We start from the raw sequence: 22,275 nt of genomic DNA, 5'->3' as shown, positions 1-22,275 counted from the left end.
ATGTACTGCTGCTTGACTTTGCTAGGGAGAAGTCAGAAGTTGGGGTTTCTTCCCTATTACTTTCTACTCTGCTGAGGGGAGGGTCTCTGGCAAGCAAATGCCTTGCATTTTTCTACCAGCCTTTGATGCGATTGGTTTCCTGCTGTCCCAGAGGGCAGGAACCTCTTAATTGCTTTCTGAGTTTTTTACACAGGCAATAGGTAGGCCCATAAATTATTGTTAAATCCATGTTTGTATAGGGGAAGGAGAGACTGTGTTTTCCTATTTTGTCATCTTGCTGACATCATTCCTTAACACATTTCTTTTGTGTATCATATGACTAGCTGTTTACCCATTTCCCTTTGTTAGATTGTATGCCACTTGAGAAACTCCTTGTTTTTTGTATTTTTAAAAGAATGTTTAGTAAAGCACTTTATACATAGTAATGGTTTTTAAAAAATACTTATTGAATAAATGCTTAGAAATTTAAAATTTAGTCCTACCGACGACATGGTTTTTCAAAACTACATCTGCCCGTTAATCTCCTTTAAATGCTTTCCTTTCTTTCCTTCCTCTCTCCCTCCATTTGCTACTATCATGAATCTCCTGAATGTCAGGCAGTATGTTGGGACACAGTAGTGAGCAAACATTTCTGTCTCCACACAGCTTATAGGGAGTATCCTGGTTTAGTGACATAATTGTCTTAAACTTTATTATTTTTTAATTTCTGAAGTAAATGTGCTCTGTATAATAAATTCAAGGAAAACAAATAGTTATAAAAGAAATGGTGAATTTCCCTGCTTCCTTTCTCCTGGATACCAGGCTCTAGATGTGTGCAGTTTATAGCTTGGTATGTATCCTTCTACACGTCTAGCTGCATATAAGTTTATACATCCTGTGCTGCAACTTGTCTTTTTTTTTTTTTTTTTTAACCCAACAGTTTGCATTTATACAGCACATAATGGAGTTTCAGTCAGTGAAGGACTGCATCTATGACAGTAGTCACATAAGATTACTATCATATTTTTACTCCCTTTTCTGTGTTTAGATATGCTTAAATACACACTTACCACTGTGTTACAATTATCTACGGTATTCAGTATAGTAACATACTGTGCAGGTTTGTAGCCTAGGAGCAATAGGCTATATAATGCAGCCTAGATGTATAGTAGGCTATATCTACATTTGTGTAAGATACACTATGATGCTCCCATCATGGCAAAACTGCCACGTGATGCATTTCTCAGAACTTATCCCTGTCATTAAGAGATGCATGACTATATTGGATACCCTATTAGATACCTGCATAAATCGAATTTTTTTTTTATGAGATGGGGTCTTGCTCTGTTGCCCAGGATGGAGTGCATACCACAATTATAGCTTACTGCATCTTCAGAACTCCTGGGCTCAAGTGATCCTCCCACCTCAGCCTCCTGAGTAAGTGGTGCTACAAGCTTATGCCGCTATACTCAGCTCATATTTTTTATTCCTATTAAAAATTTTTTTTTAAGTTATTTATTTTCAAGACAAGTTCTCACTATGTTGCCCAGTCTGGCCTCGAACTCCTGACCTCAAGCCATCCTCCTGCCTGAGCCTTCAGAATTACTGGAATTACAGGTATGAGCCACCATGCCTGGCTCTAACTTGTTTCAGTAACAGAGTTATATTCTATTTTGTTCCTATATCATATTTTATTTAACTCATTCTCCTATTGATGGGGACTTGTTAAATAGTTTATTGTTTTACTTATGTTAGTATTTTGAGGAATAGATTCTTAAGTGACATTCATGAGCCACTTGGTTGTGCATTTTGATGGGTACTCAAAAAGTAAGGAAGTTAACACTATTTGCTAAGAACCTAAATACCTTTCTTTCTTTTTTGAAAATCATCTTAGCAAGTCTGGAAAAGTTTGAAATTCCAGTAAAAATTCGTTTGAGTCCTGAACCATGGACCCCTGAAACTGGTCTGGTGACAGATGCCTTCAAGCTGAAACGCAAAGAGCTGAAAACACATTACCAGGCAGACATCGAGCGAATGTATGGAAGAAAATAATTATTCTCTTCTGGCATCAGTTTGCTACAGTGAGCTCAGATCAAATAGGAAAATACTTGAAATGCATGTCTCAAGCTGCGAGGCAAACTCCATTCTTCATATTCAACCTAAACTGTTACTTCTCATGACGTCACCAGTTTTAACTGACAGGATTAGTAAAACATTAAGACAGCAAACTTGTGTCTGTCTCTTCTTTCATTTTCCCCGCCACCAACTTACTTTACCAACTACGACTGTACTTGTCAGTATGAGAATTTTTCTGAATCATATTGGGGAAGCAGTGATTTTAAAACCTCAAGTTTTTAAACATGATTTATATGTTCTGTATAATGTTCAGTTTGTAACTTTTTAAAGTTTGGATGTATAGAGGGATAAACAGGAAATATAAGAATTGGTTATTTGGGGGACTTTTTTACTCTATTTAAAAAGACAAGGGTATTGATAAGAAATTATGTAAATTTCAAATGCTTGTGAATCAAATCATTGTTGAACAAAAGATTTGTTGCTGTGTAATTATTGTCTTGTATGCATCTGAGAGAAATAAATATACCTGTACTTATGTTTTAAGAAATTGAGATCTTGTGAATATATGCCTGTCAGTGTCTTCTTTATATATTTATTTTTTATTAGAAAAAATGAAGTTTGGTTGGTGATGCATGAAACAAAATAGCAAGAGAGGGTTATGGTTTAATAGTAAGTGAGATAACACAGCACGTGTAGCACCAGTTGATAATTAGTCTTTAGTAGCTTACTATCAAAATGTTGTGTCTTCTATTTAGCTGTTGAAACTAGGAACATATCCAAACTTAAATGGAAGCAATTCTGAAAGAGAGGATAGAATTTAAAAAACAAAGAGTATATAAAGTTATTCTTTGAATATTTCATTGACTATATGTACATTGAGTTGTCTATATTTATAAACCCATTCATGGAAAATTATCTCAAGCGCTCCTACTTTTAGTCTAGATATTTCATAATATATCTAATTTTAAAATTAGTATATTTTCACGGTTTGCACTGATGCGCGTGTATATGTGTGTGAGAGAGTCAGTGGTAGCTTATTCAAAAATTAAAAAGCGTCTTATACTTTCTACTGTAATCTTTCTACACTAGAAAATGAAATAATTTAGAATGCATTTGAACATAGCATTCTCACTAAGATACATGAGAATTTAATTAACTTTATAACCATCTGAGTTAAAATTAATTTATAGGTTTTGATGTCAGTGTTGGAGTTATTTGTGATTCAGAAACATTGCTTGTGTGCTACATAGTAAGTCTTTTCATATATACTGCTTGTCTATTGCTATTTCTGGATTATCAAGAGTAATAGTGCACCAACTAGGATGTGCTCAAATCAGGACTTAAATTACAGGCACCACATTTGTTATGTCAGACTAGTTATTTTCTTGATTTTCAGTTACTGTAGGCAACAAAAGGCAAAAAAAAAGAACAAAGGTCTGTGTAAAATAAGGGGTCTTAAGAGCAGACAGGACAGTGTGTGTGTTCAGTCACATCACAAAAATCATATGTGGAGACATTGCAATACAGTGTTTGTTTTGTTTTCAACTTTTCTTGTATTCTTGTATATTTGTATTATGTTTTGAATGCTTTTTTTCATAAATATTAATAATGTTTGGGATAACTGCCAAGAAGAAGTAAAAATATTAAAGTAAATGGAACTTTTATATGAGGATGCTGTGATCTAAAAATTAAATCTGGGTGGGTGGAGAGAATCTGTTTCTGATGCCTTGTCTTTAGAATGATTGTTTTCAGATGATTTAAAACAAAGATAGTATTTAGGAAAAAAGTGTTAATGCTTCAAAGAAGAGCTACTGATTGTGACTTGAAATAATGTCAGATGAATATGTAGCTGATCACTAATGGAACCGTCTAATGAGGCAGGCTTAAACTCTAGTTTCTTTTGTTTTCTCATATGAAGTTTATAATTCCTTTCAGTCCTAACATGTCAGATGCCAGGTGTCTAATGCCACAGTAGAACATGAAATTAAATAGAGTCCCCTTTGAAACAGATTTCTCTGTAAACAAAACCGTCTTTAGTGACTTAAAAAATAATACTGTCTAAAATTACCCTCTCAAGAAAAAAAAAAAAAAAACTGTTGAATGAAGAAACCACCCAATAATTATGACTCATATAAGAAACGCTGGTTTAACCAGGAGATCTTTGGGAATGAAATAAGGAATTTCAAATTGCTAAATCTAATACAAATGTCTGACAATAGGATATGGATCTAAAAGAATGGTTCTCAAGAACTTTTGTTTACTGGGAATAAACTGAGCTGTATGAAGAATTTGTAAACATTTCATGTTCCGGTGAGTTTAGCAGCTTGCAGCACAAACTGGGGGTCACCTCCATTTTTCTTCCACCCCTCCTCCACTGACATGCTTCTTAGCAGAAACTTCATTAAAAAGTTTTTGCTGGCAAAGAACAAACCTGAAAGTAAGTAGTATCTACTTTCTAAATACTACTCTGCTTTTCAGTAGTGGAATTGATTAGATATTTATAATGTTCTTTAAAGCTTGTAAGTTTTTCAGCAACGTTTAAAAATAGATTAACCTGGAATAACTTTTCTGTTTGCTGCTAAAATACTCATGATGTTACCGTTTTTAAACAACTAGTCCCTGTGATACAACTTTAAAAAATTTGAAAATTAAAAAAAAAAAAAAATCCGACGTGTGAGCTCCTTTTTTCCCCTAAGAATTATGTACATCTGTGGTGTTTTACAGGGGGATCTACTTTTAAACAGTGTACATATTGGACCACACTGAAATGTGATATATCTTTTCTCTACTTAAAATTGGTTATTTACTGTGAGTTCATTTCCGACGTATTCTTGGTTGTCGCTGTTTTCTGCCTGAAGACATGTATATCACAAAGAAAGCTACATGGTATGGACTATTTATTTGTAATTTGACATGAAGTTTGAAGAATAAAGATATATAAAAATTAAAGTTTCTGATATTAAAGCTCTTAATATATTGGGTGTTTTTTTTCTTTTGGTTTTGTTTTTAAAGAAAAGCTCTTTCCATAACAGTGAAACTTTGATATTTCTGAAATACTTGTTGAAGAAGGAGTTTGGGGAATTTTCCATCCTGGCCCACTAACCTAACCAAGGGGAAATTTTTTTATTCTAGAAATTCTGTATTAATCTACTTTATTTCCTAGCTTTTTTGTATTTTAACTTTTCCCTAACCCTTCTTGAATTCCTTCTTTCCATTCTTCTTTTGACTGCCCAGAAGCTATGCTGTTAGCATTTTAAATTCTAAAATAGTCATATAGCATCAAATCTTGAATAGAGATGGTAAATTAAAATTTGGCATCAACATTAATGGGGTAAAATCTATAATGTGAAAGAAATATTTAAGTTTTGTGCTAACATTTAATCCAGTGATTGTGGGAGGAAAAGTTGTATCATGCCGTATTTCAGAAACTCACCTCTCCCACCCACCTCCTCTTTGACTGCCAGTCAATATTTGTTTCTGGATACATGTAACTTTATCATAACATACTTTTGTCTCTGTGTGTAATCCTGTAACAAAACCAGTTTAAGGTATTTTTACATAAACATTTGGCATCTTCTCTCTATGTGTGTTTTGCATTAACTTACACAGCTTTGCCTCATTTCTCTTCATTAGCTTTGCTCTGGTTATTCTTTTAAACTGGTAACTTAACATTTCTGCCACATCAAATATGCAATTGATTTTAGGATGAGGCTGGTCTGTATTGTCCTGGAATGGTTTTTATGGCATAATGTAAAACAGGTTATATATAGTCGATCTGTAGCCTGATTTAGGTAATAACATCTGCAATCTTATAAAATTCTGCCTCTGATTTTCTCCTGATTAATAGGGCCACATGCAAGCATATAGGCTGCAAGGGCCTGTCTGTTTCAGAATCGCCTCTGTAAACCAGATGCCTTGGCATGGTGCATGCATAGCCCCAGAAGAGATGTTCAATAACTGGTTTTGAGTGAATTAAAGTGTTAACGATATTATTCTGACAGTGCAAACGTATCCTCTAATGTTACATGCCTTTTTCTGGTTTGGATTTTTCAAAATGCCTTTCAGCAAACCCTTCCCCATTCGTGTCTTTATTTAGTGATTTTGAATTACGTTGCCTTTGGTGGGATTCATTCAGAAACAACTTCCCCCATTTGGTTATTTCTTCTTAGATTCATTCTCATTTGTGAAGAAAGGTGGTTCTGTGTGGGTTTTTTGTTATTCTATAAAAGAGTGATTTTTTTCTGCATGGATTTTATAGAAACAAGGTTTCTCTCTCATATGAATGTTTTAATGCTGGAAGTTTTCCATATTCACTTAGAGTTTTGGTCTCTGGAATGAATCCTCTCATGTTGAGAGGGTGAAGAGCTATAGCTACAGGTTTTCCCACACCATTTGCCTTTGTAGGGTTCTCAGTGTGAGTTCTTTCGTGTTTCATCAAGGCAAGCTACAAGGGAGGAATTCTCCACATTGACCGCATTGACTGGAGTTCCTCTGGTATTCTTTGCTGGTTACTAACAGTGCTGTATTGCTAAAGATTCCCCCCACCTTCTTTATGTTCACAGGTTTTTGTTTTGTTTTGTTTTTTTTTTTTGACTTGTATGCTCATGTTAAGGAAGGAACATTCTTTAGAGACTTTAGATACTTTATCAATACTTTAGAACTTTATCAGTGTTCATAGGGTTTCTTACCTGTGTGATTTTTCACGTTGATTAAGGCAGTAGTTCTCAATATTTTTGGTTTCAGGACCCCTTTATGTTCTGAAATAAATTATTGAGGACTCCAGAGTGTTTATGTGGTTTTTTATCGATCAATATTTCTTTGTAAAGAATTTGTACTTTACCATGAAACATGTAGAAGTAAATCATTCACTTCAATTTTTCTTAATGACTGTAGTCATATTAAGAATACAAAAGGTATAAGCAAGTGGCAAAAGACGGGGGTTCATAAGAAAGGGCGTGTGTGCCTTCCAAGATTTGTTCTGTGATAAGGGCAGAATTCCACACTTTTCCTCAAAATAGAAATGAAAAACCTATCACTACATTGTCCAGATAATTTGATGCTGCAACCTTTTATACATAAAAATGTTTATGTATAAAAGCCTATAACTCCAACGCCCTGCCTATCCCTGACACTTTGTCAACCCCATGGCTCTATTCTGGGCGCTGTCATCGCACAGAAGGCACTAGTCTGGAATCCGGGAAGAGGAGGATGTTGACTCACAAGTTCGAATTCTTTTAATGGAGACCTGGAAAAATGGGGCGTCAGGCCTGGTGGGAAAGGAACAGGGTTGTGTGGGAAGGCACTCACATATAAAACATCCAGCTCTAACAACCCAGCAGTTTGCTTCCCCAAAAACTCCCAACTCCACTGTGGGTCACTTGCCCCATTCGAGGACTTGATGAATGGCCAGGGCACCATCTCTTATTCTGCTAGATGCTCTGCCTGCCTCGCATAATAGCTCTGCTCAGCCTTGGCACCAACACCATCCTCACTCCAGTCCTCTCTTGGTTTGAATGTCTTGAGAGCACTGGGGCAAGAGCTCTGAGAATTCCTTTAGACGTTAGCACAAATGGAAGAAAAGATGGCCATTTGGTAGCTGTGGTAAAAAGCCACCAGAATCTGCTTTTAACCCTGTTCAGCAGATCAGCAGCTCATCTCATGTAGGAAAGTGAGATGCGCCAGAGGCTGAAGAAAGTTCCTACAGTTTGCCCGCTAATTCACATCTAGAAATCTGTCCTTAGAAAACACTCAATAGATGCAGATTGAGATTTCTTCAAGGAAGACCTTTATTGTGAGGTTGCTTACAGCAGTCCATCAATTGGAAACAATTTAAGTGTGCACTAAAATATCAGTTAAATATTGTACACCATCCATTTGATCACAGAAGCAAGAAGAATGTTTACACAGCTTTTTATTTTGTGAGGATAGTTTCATACTATGAATTATTTGGGGGGGGGAGAAAGTAGGAATCAAAATTTGATAAGCACTTTATGTCATAATGTGTGTATGTGTGTGTGTTATGTGTGTGTTTCATAGAGAAAAGTCTAGAAATGTGCCAACATTGGCCAAAAATTGTAATTGACATTTTTCTCTTCATACTTTCAAAAATTTTTACATTGGCTTTACTTACTACTAAAAAAGTCAAGCTTGTATAAAGAAGCCTAGCTTAAAATATGGACCATAAGTTTAAAAATTTTTTTATCTTAGCAAAATTATCAATTGTTAAGAAAAATATTTGAGACTATCTCAAGTGTTCCAGTAAACACTTTTATTTTCTAATCCCATTCATATTTATGTATTTTTTGAAAACTCCTTCAATAATACCCTTGTCAATCTTGTTCTGTTTGTTCCATCTTTATAACATGATATATGGATATCTGTGCCTGTTTTCTGTGTGTGCATTATTTTCTGATAATTCTGCCCATGTTCTGTATATCTTTATTTTCATGTTCTTGATCTGATTTTTTTCTCTTATTTACTGCATCATGACTCAATTTGAATTTTTTTTACAACCAAATTCTGTGGCATCTTGGCCCTAAATAGCTCTTTTCAAAAAGATTTTCTTCTTGTTTGTCCATTAGATTTGCTATGCCCCTTCCCCTCCTCCTGTTAAATGTAAAACTTTATCTGTATCAATATCTGATATGGTTTGGTTGTGTCCCCACCCAAATCTCATCTTGAATTATATCTTCTGTAATTCCCATGTGTTGTGGGAGGGGCCCAGTGGGAGATAATCGAATCATGGGGGCTGTTTCCTCCATATTGTTCTTGTGATAGTGAATAAGTTTCACAGGATCTGATGATTTTATAAGGGGTTTCCCCTTTCACTTGGCTCTCATTCTCTCTTGCCTGCTACCATGTAAAACGTGCCTTTTGCCTTCTGCCATGATTGTGAGGCTTCCCCAGCCATGTGGAACTGTGGAGTCCATTAAACCTCTTTTTCTTTATAAATTACACAGTCCAGGGTATGTCTTTCTCAGCAGCATAAAAATGGACTAATACAATATCATATGGTATATTTTTCTGTAGATCATCCATTTATGAAGAGGAGATAATTTTCTAATTTTTTAAAAAAGCCCCCATAAGAAAAGGAAAATTCAGAAACATGCTCTTCTTCTATCTTTTCCCTGAAAGTTGCCCAGTTCTTCTTTGCCTTTTGTTTGTTTCATTGGCTGATTCTGGTTCTGGGTCTGGTGTCAGTGTTGACCCTGTGAACCCTCATCAGGACCAGTGCTGAGACCTGTGGATGATTACACCAGACGTCCTTTACAGACCAGGCTTGAGGCTTCCTGTTAGTGTAATATTTTTCCCTTTAAAACTTACTTGGAATGTCAGACAAATGTGTAAAAAATTCCATTACTAGTTTTTGAAAGATTTGCTTATTTAACATAACATGAATTTATGCTCATTTTAAAATTTCTAGCAACTTAGAGATACAGACTGAAAATGGGAATCCTCCCTATACACACAGGGTTTTTAGAGAACGTATAATGAATTAAATTTTGTCTCTCCTCCCACATTTATGTGTGGAATTCCTGATCTCTAGTACCGAAGAATGTGTGTAAATTTGGAGATAGGGCTTTTGAAAAAGGTGATTAACATGAGACCCTTAGTGTGGCCCGTCATCCAATATGACTAGAGTCCTTACAAAAAGAGATTAGGACACAGAGCTCCACAGAGCAAAGAACGTGGGATGCCAAGCCAGAGAGAGAGGTCTCAAAAGATACCAGCCCTGCTGACACCTCGGTCTCGCCCTTCTAGCCAACAGGATTGTGAGAAAATAAATTTTTGTTGCTTAAGCCACGCAATCTGTGATTTTTCTATGGCAGCCCTAGCACACTACTACAGACTGCAGTTAGATCCTGGTCTAGATTCTATAACTTGCCTTTTTTATTGTGAGCATATGTTGGACATGTTCCTGTGTCAGTACACAGGACCTGATTCATAAATAACTTTGTTAATGGTGATGCAGTATTCCACAGAATGGATGTATCATCATGTAAACCATTCTCTCATTGCTGGGTGCTTATGTTATTCCAGTTTTTACGGTTAGAATCAGTGTGACAACACAAAGCCTTTACTCACATTTTCGTGCTTAGGTGGAAGCTCATCTACAGGACAGCCTTCTAACAGAGGAATGGCTAGGTAGATCAAACCTTAGCAGTTTTGTAAACTGTCCAATTGTTACCTGGTTTTGAGTGTGGTGTGTGTGTGTGTGTATGTGTGTGTACATATATGTCTCCTGACGTCTCAGGTAAATTTAAATTTCCGAGAAATGGGTGTTTTAGTGATTCTTTGTCTCCTCCAAGTCTAGTGTCATATGACTTTCTTCTAAGAGATTCAGAGTAAAGTTGGCTATAGTATCATTTTCATCAATTAACCTTTGATCATCAGTTAGCTAAAAGGCAGGAAACAAGGGAAAGATGGTGTATCATGTGACACAGGCAGGTCCCGTCCCTGGGACAACAGCATAATTCTCCTCTTGAGACTTCAGTCATTCTGGCTATTTCTAGTTTGGTTTGCATATTAAAATGAAGGCCACATTTCATGCTTAAATTTTCCATCTAAGGATGATTTTTTTTCTTGTTAAAAATAGCTTTATTGAGGCACAGTTTACATACCATAAAATTCACTCATTTTAAGCGTATAATTCAATGATTTTTAGTAAATTATAGAGTTGAGTTGGGCAATCATCACTGTAATCCAGTAATCCAATTTTAGACCAATTTAGCCTTTTCATCAATTAGCCATTAATCACCAATTTAGCTAAAATGCAGGAAAGAAGGGGAAACATGTTGTGTAGTGTGGCCCAGCAGACCCCGTCCCTCTGAGCCTTTGTAGACCCTGTGTTAGTTTTCTGTGTTCCCTTTTTTTTTTTTTTTTTGAGGTAGGGTCTTGCTTTGCCACCCAGGCTGCAGTGCTGTGGCGTGATCATGGCTCAAGCCATCCTCCTGCCTCAGCCTCCTGAGTAGGGACTACAGGAGTGCATGCCACGTCTGGCTTATTAATTAATTATTTGTAGATAAAGAGTCTGACTATGTTGCCCAGGCTGATTTCAAACTCCTGGCCTCAGGTGATCTTCCTGCCTCCTAAAGTGCTTGGATTGCAGGTGTGAACCACCATGCCCGGCCCTGTGTTAGGTTTAATTATTATTATTATTTTATTGTGTCTCCTTTTTTCAATTTGCCTCCTTCCTTCCTCCCTTCCCTTCCTGCTAATAAACAATAATTTCATATGCCTTTTGAGTCATTTGAGAAATTGTTTTGTTCTTCCTTTCCCAGAAATTGCTAATAATGAGTAAAATAAAAATGGGCAGGAATTTGATGTAAAATCTGAAGGCAGCTTTGTGTTTGTGTATCTCATCTCTCCTCCGTGGCATTTACGGGAAGCAGCAGGGCTGTGTGGGTGATGGATGTTGCTGTCCATGACTGCTGTCGTTCCCCTGCTTTGAATCACCAGCCTACAGTGCTGTCCACCATGCAGCTGACGTTCACCAGCTCTGCAGCTACCTGTCTTCCCAATAGTGGCACGGGCACAGAGCCTTGCTCATACATGGTGATGGGAATCTGGAGTAGTAGAAAACACAATTTTTTCTTCCCGCCTCCCACCTCAAACCTTTAGCTGTTAATAAAACCACCTGCCCTGAGCAGTTAATAAAACAACACTTGGCTGCTGGCTTGCCACCGCCTGGCTGGCACTGCGCCAGCTGCTTTGTATAAGACCAAGTATAAATGAACACCCTGGATATGTGCAAACATAAAGACTGCTGTATTCTTAGAATGGAGTTTTGTTAACTTCGGCAATACTGTTTTCACAGGTCAAGAGGATGAAGAACGCAGACTCACCATAGCAAGATGTCCATGATCACTAGTCATCTGTGTGTCTGTGCTGTCGAGGCTGACAATTAGATCTGATTACAGATATGTGAAAAAAGGACAGTGTTTTGATTGTAGTACTGGCAGCAAGAATTAGTTTTTGAATTTTATAATTGGGATCCCCTTTTTTCCCGCCTCCAAGTCCTTCCTGCTTTTTCTTTGGTTTCAAGAATACATAAATATGATCATTTTTATTGGAAAAACCTGTTAAGAAGCCATCTTGCGAGACATTAGCAATCCTCGTGCTGTGAGTTCTGGAATAAAAATTATACAGGCTGGGCACGGGGGGCTCACGTTTGTCATCGCAGCACTTTCGGAGGCTATGGCAGGAGGATTGCTTCAGTCCAGGAGTTCAAGACCAGCCTGGGCAAAGTGGGGAGACCCCCCCAATCTCTACAAAAAAAAAAAATTAACCAGATGTGGTGGTACACACCTATGGTCCCAGCTACTAGGGAGGCTGAGGGGGGAGGATTGCTTGAGCCCAGGAGGTTGAGGCTGCACTGAGCTGTGATCATGCCACTGCATTCCAGTCTAGGCAACAGAGTGAGACCCCGGTCTCCAAACAGAACAAAACAGAACAACACAACAGTTAACACAGAATTTGCCAAGTATTTGATGCATGTTACCACCATAAATCCACATGGCAGTGACAAAAACATGGATGTCCTTATTCATGCTGTTTTACAGATGAGGAAGCTGGGGCTTACAGCAGTTAAAAGCGTAAGTGACAGCTAGGTTGGAACCTTGTCTGTCTGAAGCTCACTGCACACCAGTTTGGTGCGGTTTAGTCCCCCAGACTCCAGCCTTTTGACTAATGCTGCCAGGCCTTCCTGAGCCATCCTATTGGTCTTGGCTTCTTGACTCCAAACCCCTCATTCCCACCCCAGTGCCTTGTTGACTCATGAGACTCACTGTATTCTGCTCACCTGGTCTCCAGTTCCAGGAATGGCACTGACCATCTGTCCTGAGCTGCTAATTAAACAGCACTTGGCTGCTGGCTTGCCACCGCCTGGCTGGCACTGCGCCAGCTGCTTTGTATAAGATCAAGTATAAATGAACACCCTGGATATGTGCAAACATAAAGACTGCTGTATTCTTAGAATGGAGTTTTGTTAACTTCGGCTTAGAGTAGGCAACATAATTATCCTGTTCTTGAGACTTCAGAAATTCTGGCTATTTCTAGTTCGGTTTGCATGTTAAAATTAAGGCCACATTTCATGATTACATTTTCCACCTAAGGATTTTTTTCTTTTTAAAAATGGCTTCATTGAGGTATAATTTACATCCCATAAAATTCACCCATTTAAAAAGTGCATAATTCAATGATTTTTTAGTAAATTATAGTGTTGGGCAATCATCACTATGGCCCAGTTTTAGAACATGCTTCTCACCTCACAGGAATGCCTCATGCCTATTTATGGTTATTCTGCGGACTTCCTTTTCTCCCTCCTGGTCCCTCGCCCTGGACTTATAAATAACTTCACAGGGAGGCGTTAGGATTTGCACTGTGGACCCTCTGGCTTTTCCTTGTTCCCTCTTCCCATGGTGTCGTTTCTGGCTGGTGTGAGGCATCATTGCTAATAGCCTGGATGTTGGTTCATTTAAAAAAAAATTATTTTACTTTAAGTTCTGGGTTGCAAATGCAGGATGTTCAGGTTTGTTGCATAGGTAAACATGTGCCATGGTGGTTTGCTGCACCTATCAGTCACCGAGGCATGAAGCCCGCATGCATTGGCTTTTTTTTTTTTTTGCCCTCCCTCTCCTTGCCCCACTGACAGACCCTGGTATCTGATGTTCCCTGCCCTGTGTCCATGTGTTCTCATTGTTTAACTCTCGCTTATGAGTGAAAACGTGGTATTTGGTTTTCCGTTCCTGTGTCAGTTTGCGGAGGATGATGGCTTCCAGTTTCATCCATGTCCCTGCAAAGGACATGATCTCATTCCTTTTTATGGCTGCATAGTATTCCATGGTGTACATGTACCACATTTTCTTTAATGGATGTTGGTTCACTCAGCTCCTCATGATGTTCGATGCTGGCTCTTTCAGGTGAACTCAGGCACCTTCAGCCTGTCACCTAGTGACTTCCCCCAGAGCCTTTTGCTGTGGGGCATCTATGGAGAATGACACCCACTGCAGTCCCAACAGGATTTCCACAGCCTTTCTTTGGGTCCCTTTCACCTTGATAGGAGGCTTCTGGGGGAGCAAAGCATGAGGGCATGCCCTTAGCTACCACTGGCCATGTTCTTAGCTATCTCTGGCTGCCTTTTCTGGGCCCATGTTTGCCCAGACACCTCCCCACCTCCATGCCCACGCCCACCTCTGCACTGGGGAAATGGTCGCAGTGGTGTTGCTCCTGGCTCACGAGGCTGCACTGTCATCTTTCCAGTGTCTCTGGAGTGGCTCACTGGTCAGTCCAGCTGCTATAAAATTGCTAGCGAGGTGTAAGTGCACCCTCCCACCCTACTCCAGGAGATGAGTCCAGGGTCAACATGCGAAGCTCCCTAGATCCCTTTTTCTGCCCACTTTTTTTTTTTTTTTATTTGCAAAAGAGGTCAAAGCAGACCTGCCTTCTATGGATTGCAGTATGGACTGAGAACCTCACTCCAGGAACTGGGCTCCAGAAACTGACCCATGTAGAATAGATTGCTGTCGCCAAGTGCTCTGTCCATAGTAATCCCTCCACCTTCTGTTTGAGTCCTTCACATATCAGTGTTACAAGTCCGTGTTCAACCCTAGAATAGAGGAAAATTGAGGCTCAGAGATGTTAAGCTAAGCAGACTTGGTATGGCCACACAGCAGAGATACACACAAACGGGTCTTTCTTCCGACTTGAGAGGAGCAAGGAACAAAGAAGAAACCAGCAACAACCTATTTACCAACACCAGGGAAAGAGATGGAAATGATGGTGTAGTCCTATGATGAAGTTTTATGCAGTCATTAAAATCACCTATTTAAAAATATTTGAGTATGTGTAGCAGTTAGAAGTCACAGACTAAAGGGAACTTACAAACATGCCGAGTAAAAAGTTAAGAACAACATGAGTTGTGTTAAGATACATGCACTGCACAGAGCCATGTGCATTACAGGAGCACATACCAACAAGAGGAGAATGCGATGAAGGGAATGAAGGTTAAAAGGTACTGTTGATGAGTGATAAGAAAAACATAACAAACACAAATGTATCATTCACTGAGGAATATGACTAACTCAACCCTCTCCACTTTAAAACTTTCTGATAGCAACAGCAATGCTTATGATAATATTCCAAAACCAAGAGCATATAAAAGTGTATAAAACGTGGTCTGATCCTATCCTAATTTTATGAAAAGGCACATCTAAGTGTGTACACAAATGTAATGAAAACTAGTATATCATTTTCTGATTTACAGCTTTCAGTATTTCTTGAACGAATTTCCTTCCATGTTTTTTAAATAGAAAAGTAGCAAACTTAATGAGCAAAGGGGAATTAGTCCGGCAACTTTCCCCTGGAAACTGTAATTACGTGTTGTAAGTTCCTTTTTTGTAAGGGACGCCAGTCTCCCTGAACCAATGTTTAATACAGATTGATCTCCAATAACCTGCCACAATTCTGTGCCACGTTCAGAATTCCTGGGCTAATATTTTTCATTGGCTTCTTTAAAATAATTTTATATTTTGAAATTATTTCAGACTTACAGGAAAGTTGCAAAGGTGGTATAAGAATTCCAATGTGCCCTTCATCCAAATTCTTCAAATGGTAACATTTTACCATACTTGCTTTATCATTCTCTCTTTTTTTTTTTTTTTTTTTGAGATGGAGTCTCACTCTGTCACCAGGCTGGAGTGCAGTGGCATGATCTCAGCTCCCTGCAACCTCGGCCTCCCAGGTTCAAGCGATTCTCCTGCCTCAGCCTCCTGAGTAGCTGGGATTAAAGGCATGCACTGCCATGTGACAACAATGACCTAAATCAGTTAGTAAACAATGACATAGTACTCTTAACTAATTTATAGATTTTATTCAAATTTTTCTACTTGTCTTGTTCATGTCCTGTAGGGCAAGAGGAAAATAAGTAAATAAATAAGTAAATAAATAAATTCACCTCCTGCTGTGTGCCAGGACTCAATTAAGATCTAGGTGCTGGATGTACTCATTCCTATTGGGGGAGGAGGTCATTGTTTCTAGGCTGTCTCAGAGGACGATGTATTCATACAGACACACACATATACACACTCTATATTACTATCTGTATCTATCTTCCTTTCTTATTTGCTTTGTTCTGTCTGTCCATCCATTCATCCATCCTAAAACTGGTACCTCTAATAACACAAGGTTCATTCTAGCCTTTTTTCTTTCCATGTCTGTAACACTCTTTAATAGTTATAAATCTGGCTCCCCTCATCAGAATACAGTCTCTTAAATGCTCAATCCCAGAACACACAGAAAGCTGTTTCATTTTTTAATTTTTTTGAGACAGAGTCTCCCTCTGTCACCCAGGCTGGAGTGCAGTGGCACCATCTTGGCTCATTGCAACCTCCACCTCCCTGGTTCAAACAATTCTCCTGCCTCAGCCTCCCGAGTAGCTGGGATTACAGGCATAAGCCACCATGCCAAGCTAATTTTTGTATTCTTAGTAGAGACAAGATTTTACTATGTTAGCCAGGCGGCCCTCAAACTCTTGACCTCAAGTGATCGGCCTGCCTCAGCCTCCCAAAATGCTGGGATTACAGGTGTGAGCCACTGTGCCTGGCCAGAAAGTCAGTTCAGAACTGCTAGCCATGTCGCTGTGGTAAGTGAAGATATGAACTAGAATTCAAGTTTGTTTACAGTTCATTTTTGTCTTTAGCTTGAGGGTATATTGTTAAAATTCTGAGTTCAAAAGTGACTCCAGTAAGTGTTCAACCTCCTTCAGTGTATTTCTATTATTTATTTGAAAATAGGTTAATTTATTTCTACTTACTTTCAATTTTGGGTATTTTCCTACTCCTCATTTAATTGTCTATCTATCCATCCTTTTTATTTAAATATATGAAATGTTAACATAATTCTACATATGTGCTATAACATAATTATACCAAAAGGTATACTCAGGAAATTATCCTTCCCCAACCCTCTCACCCTGTTCTGACCCCACCCTTTAACCCTCATTACTACTCACCTCCTGAAAGTCACGGTACCAACCAGGGTTCTCCAGAGAAACAGAACCAATAGGAGATTATACATGATTGATTATGGGAACTGGCTCACACTTATGGAGGCTGAGAGGCACACTTCCTGTGCCGCCTACAGCCTGGAGAACCAGGAAAGCCAATGATGCATTCAGAGTCAGAAGGCCTAAGAATGGGTGTAGCCTGGGGGTGGGAACATTTTAATAGATTTAGATTCCTGATTCATTTTGAATTTATTTCAGTATGTGGTCTAAAGCATAGATTTAATTTTCTCTTTATCTAAATGGCTAATTGGATATGTCAGTACTGTTTATTAAAAGGTCAATTTTGCCCTAGTGATTTGAGATGCTGCTTTGTTATATGCTGAATTTCCATATGTATTTGGGTCTGTCTCTGGACTTTCTATTCCACTTCATTAATTTATCCATTCATGCACCAGTACCACACTGTTTTAATTATAGAATCTTTGTAGCATGTTCCAATGTCTGGTAGGGATAGTCCTTCCTTGTAGACTTTTGTTTTCAGTGTTTTCTTTTCCAGTGTTTAATGCATGTTTCTTGCATGTTTGTTCTTCTATACCAATTTCAGTATTATATCTCTAGCTACATAAAACTTTGTTGGAATGGCATTACATTTATAAAATAAGGATAACTGATATCATTATGATAGTGATTATTCCTATTTAAAAATAAGGTGCGTTCTCACTTATTTGTAGGATCCAAAAATCAAATCTTTTGAACTCATGGACATAGAGAGTAGAAAGATGTTTATTAGAGGTTGGGAAGGGTAGTGGGGGTGGTGGGAGAGGTGAGGATGGTTAATGGGTACCAAAAATATATATGTAGGAAGAATGAATAAGACCTACTATTTGATAGCACAATAGGGTGACTATAGTCAATAATAATTATATATTTAAAATAAAGAATGTAGTTGGATTGTTTGTAACTCAGGGGATAAATGTTTGAGGGGACAGGTGGATACCCCATTCTCCATGATGTGCTTATTTTACATTGCATGCCTGTATCAAAACATCTCATGAACCCCATATATATTTACAATGACTATCTACCCACAAAGATTTTTAACAATTGTAATAAACAATAAAAATATGGTATGTTTCTCATTTGTTCAAGTCAAGTTTTCTATCTTTTAGAATTGTTCTAAAGTTTTTCTCATGTAGATTTTGCACATTTCTTAAGTTTATTGCTATACCTTCTTTGTTGCTACTGTAAATGGGGTTTTATCATAAAACTTTCTAATTGATTATGGCTTATGTATATGAAGACTATTGATTTCTATACATTAGCTTTATTGTCCTGCTGTCTTATTTAAATCTTTTGAGCTGGTTTAATCATCGATTCTCTAAGATTCTCCAGGTATTCGCACATGTCATGTGCAAATAGCTATAGTTTTATTTTCTTTCAAATTTGTATGCTTCTTCTTTGTTTCTCCTATCTAGTTGTACTGTCTAAGATTTCAGTACGTTGAAGAGTAGTGGAGGTAGTACAGATAACTTTCAACAAATTACTCAGTGTTTCACAGGGCTGATTTCCTACCCCACTTTCTCACTGCTTCTTGGCGATAGAATCCTAAATTTTTTCAGTCAGCAGTGGGTTAGCTAAAGGACTGCATTCTAGACGTTACTTTACCTGGGTATGATAATGAGGCAAAATCTTGGTAAAAGAGAAATAAGTGGAGTCATTATATGATACCTTAGATCCTTTTTCTTCATCGCTTTGCTACTACCTGGAATTAGGATGTAATGACTGGATCTCTAGAGGCCATTTTGGGCCGCAAGGTGACTTCGTGAATGGGAGCCATGCATCAGGATGTATGTATTAGCAAGACAAAAAGCCTGTGTCCTTCATTATCAAGGAGCCCCATACCAAGCCAAGACTGCCTGCCACTGGACGTTTTTACATGAGATAAAAATGTCTGTTTCTTGGAGTTTCCAGTCACATCCAGCCAATCAAAATTCTAACGGAGTTTTAGTTTCTTCATCTGTAAAGTGATGATATTTTACTTTGCTGAGTTATCAGAATTAAATGAGATAGTTCACATAAAAAAAAAGGCTACATGTAGTAAGCACAAAAGTCTCCCATGATTTTGTGAGGTTTGGATGAGCTCTGCATTTAAGTGCCCTTTGCAAGCTGTCAATGTAAGGCCAACATCTCCGTCTGTGCTTTGCACCTGTTCTCTTTCTTCTTTCTCAACTCTTCTGTGATCAATTATCCTTTCATTTCTTGAATAGTTTACTTCTCTCTTTCAACTTGACTCTTCATGTGGATTTTAAACATTTGTGAGCTGCTCTCATTGAATCAAAACTGTCCCTTGTCCCCTCCAGCTACGATTTTGTCTTTCTCCTATTCTTCAAAGTCAAAGTTTTAAAAACAATGTTTTCTTATGTGATGTATCAGACAGTGTCGGCTGTCAACCCAGACCTTTGAGTCCCTGCTTTGTGTGTGTGCCTGCCCCGCTTCAGCATGCTTTTGCTTCTAACACCCAGTGCTGTGGCTTCACAAGGACTGCCTTTGGGCTATGAGAACCACTCAGCTCCCACCTTCACCCTCCACAGATCCAGAAGGGCCTGGAATATATTCTAGGTAATTCCAGTAGATTCCAGAAGTTCCTAGAATTTACTCAGGGTGACAAAGGTGCAATGCTTGAAAGCCATGCCCCCTTGCCTCAGGCTGGAACAGCTGAGATCCCCCCTGAGACCTGGGAATCTGGCTGAGCCACCCTCTGCTGGCCTTTCCTGGGGCTGCACTGTGGTTGGCTTCCTTCTCTCCCGACTGGCATTTTCTCGGGGGCATTTGAGTCAATCACTTGCACTTGAATGTTTGTCCCAGCCTACATCTGGAAACCTAACCCAAGACACCTAATCTCCATCTCCTCTCCTCTTCACTCTCCAGCCCAAGAGAGTCTGGCTTCTAGGCCCATCACTCCAGGGAAGCAGCTCTTACAGAGAGCCCCCAAAACACGATGTCACTAAATCCAGTGTGCACAGTTTAGTTCTGTCTTTCTTGACTTCACAGCACCATTCAGTGCCACAGACCCATGCTTCTTGAAGCGCAGGTCTTCCCTGGTGACCTCCCTGGCTTACCCTACATTTCGTGGCCTTTCTTCAGCTTGCCCTTTTCTATCCAGCCATTGAAACAGAGAGAGTTCTTCAGGCTTGGTCCCCTCTTCCTAGGTGGTCTCACCCAAGCCCAGAGCTTCATTGCTACAACATGCAGGGTACCTACACATCTCTGTTGCAGCGCTTTCTCTGTTTGCTAAACATCTCTGCTTGGAGATGTTTCATAAGCACCTCCAAGCTAAATTCATAATAACCCTGTCCACAGAAGCAAGCTCGGTCCTCTTGCACTCTGCTGTAATGTGGTGAACGCAGCACTTCTCCATCTGGCTAGAACCTGGGAGTCATGCTGGACCCCGCCCCCACCCTTGTGCATGTAACCTACCAAGCACCGACTCCTGTGTCTGGTACCTTCTGAGTCTCTCTTGAGCGGTTCCCTCTCCTCTACCACCACCTCCGCTGCCACCGTAGTCCCTTCTGTCAGCGACAACCACGTCAATGGTGAAAATAGCCTCTTCACTGGTCTTTCTGCATTTGTTCCTACTCCCCTCTAATTTTTTCCCACATGACTGCCAGGCAGATCTTTCCAAAATATAAATTTAATCATGTCTTAAAAAATAGCTTGCTGAGATATAATTCACATGCCACACAATTCATCCATTTAAAGCATAAAATTTATGCTTTTTAATATATTCACAGAGTTGTGCAAACATCACCACAATCTAATTTTAAGACTATTTCCATCATCCCCAAAAGAAACCCTGTACTCATTAGCATTCACGTCCTGTTCTTCCACACCCCCAGCCCTGGGCAACCACAAATCTACTTTCTGTCTCTATGGATTTGCCTATTCTGGACATTTCACATAAATATAATCATATAATATGATTATATTTTTTGTGGCTAGCTTCTTTCACTTAATATGTTTTCAAAGTTCGTCTATGTTGTAACAAGTATTAGCACTTTTTTGGCTGAATAATAATATTTTATTGCATGGATATATCACATTTAGTTTATCCATTAATCACTTGATGGGCATTTGGGCTGTTTCTCCTTTTCAGCTGTTATGAATAATGCTTCTGAGAGGCTCAGGTATAAGAGTTTTTTTTTTTTTTTTTTTTTTCCTGAGATGGAGTCTCGTTCTCTTGCCTAGGATAGCGTGGAGTGGCACGATCTTGTCTCACTGCAACCTCTGCCTCTGGGGTTCAAGTGATTCTCGTGCCGCAACCTCCTGAAAGCTGAGATTACAGATATGTGCTACCACACCTGGTTAACTTTTGTATTTTTAGTAGAGATGGGGTTTCACCATGTTGGCCAGGATGGCCTCAAACTCCTGACATCAAGTGATCTTCCCACCTCGGCCTCCCAAAGTGCTGAGATTACAGGCATGAGCCACCTTGCCTGGCCTCACATATAAGAGTTTTTGAGTGTAGATATGTTTTCATTTCTCTTGGATATACACCTAGCAATGGAATTACTTGACCATGTGCTAATCATATTCTTTTACAAGCTTTTCAGTGGCATTTCATGGCACTTACAAATGAATTCAGTCTCCTTTTTTCTTGGTGCCCAAGTTTCCATATGATCTGACCCCCACTTATCTTGCTGCTGGTGTGGTCTTTGGATAGCCTGTGCTATTTTTTTTTGTTGATGTCTATGTCATATTTTGGCTGGAACAATCTTAATTATTAGTCTAAATCAATTTTAACCATTAGACTGATTTCTATTTCTATGACATATCTATCATATATTACATGATTAGTCAAATCTTACCATCGGACTGTGATATGGTTTGTCTGTGTCCCCACCCACCCAAATCTCAACTTGAATTGTATCTCCCAGAATTCCCACTTGTTGTGGGAGGGACCCAGGAGAAGGTAATTGAATCTTGGGGGCCAGTCTTTCTCATCCTATTCTTGTGATAGTAAGTTTCAAGATCTCTCATGGATTTATCAGGGGTTTCCATTTTCATTTCTTCCTCATTTTATCTCTTGCCACTAGCATGTCAGAAGTGTGTTTCACCTCCCACCATGATTCCGAGGTCTCCCCAGCCATGTGGAACTGTAAGTCCAATTAAACTTCTTTTTCCTCCCAATCTCAGGTATGTCTTTTTCAGCAGCATGA

At 38.9% G+C, this 22,275-nt stretch overlaps 1 protein-coding gene across 4 annotated transcripts in view; it reads left to right on the top strand.

The window, feature by feature from the left end:
- Positions 1-5,027, top strand: part of ACSL3 (acyl-CoA synthetase long chain family member 3) — an 81,284-nt gene extending 76,257 nt beyond the window's left edge. For 2 of the 4 annotated variants that reach the window (XM_032278032.1, XM_032278034.1), the window contains exon 15: positions 1,874-5,004. In XM_032278032.1, coding sequence (XP_032133923.1) covers positions 1,874-2,031 — 158 coding nt within the window. In that variant the 3' untranslated portion in view covers positions 2,032-5,004. Of the gene's footprint in view, positions 1-1,873 lie in introns of all 4 variants that reach the window. The other 2 variants (XM_032278031.1, XM_032278035.1) reach the window with 2 other exon arrangements.
- Positions 5,028-22,275: the final 17,248 nt, after the last annotated feature.

This window comes from Sapajus apella, unplaced genomic scaffold (genome assembly GCF_009761245.1).
Source record: "Sapajus apella isolate SASKATOON/1434 unplaced genomic scaffold, GSC_monkey_1.0 scaffold10, whole genome shotgun sequence".
NCBI lineage: Eukaryota > Metazoa > Chordata > Mammalia > Primates > Cebidae > Sapajus > Sapajus apella.
The sequence above is the reverse complement of the archived record's forward strand: the minus strand, read 5'-3'. Positions and strand labels throughout refer to the sequence as shown.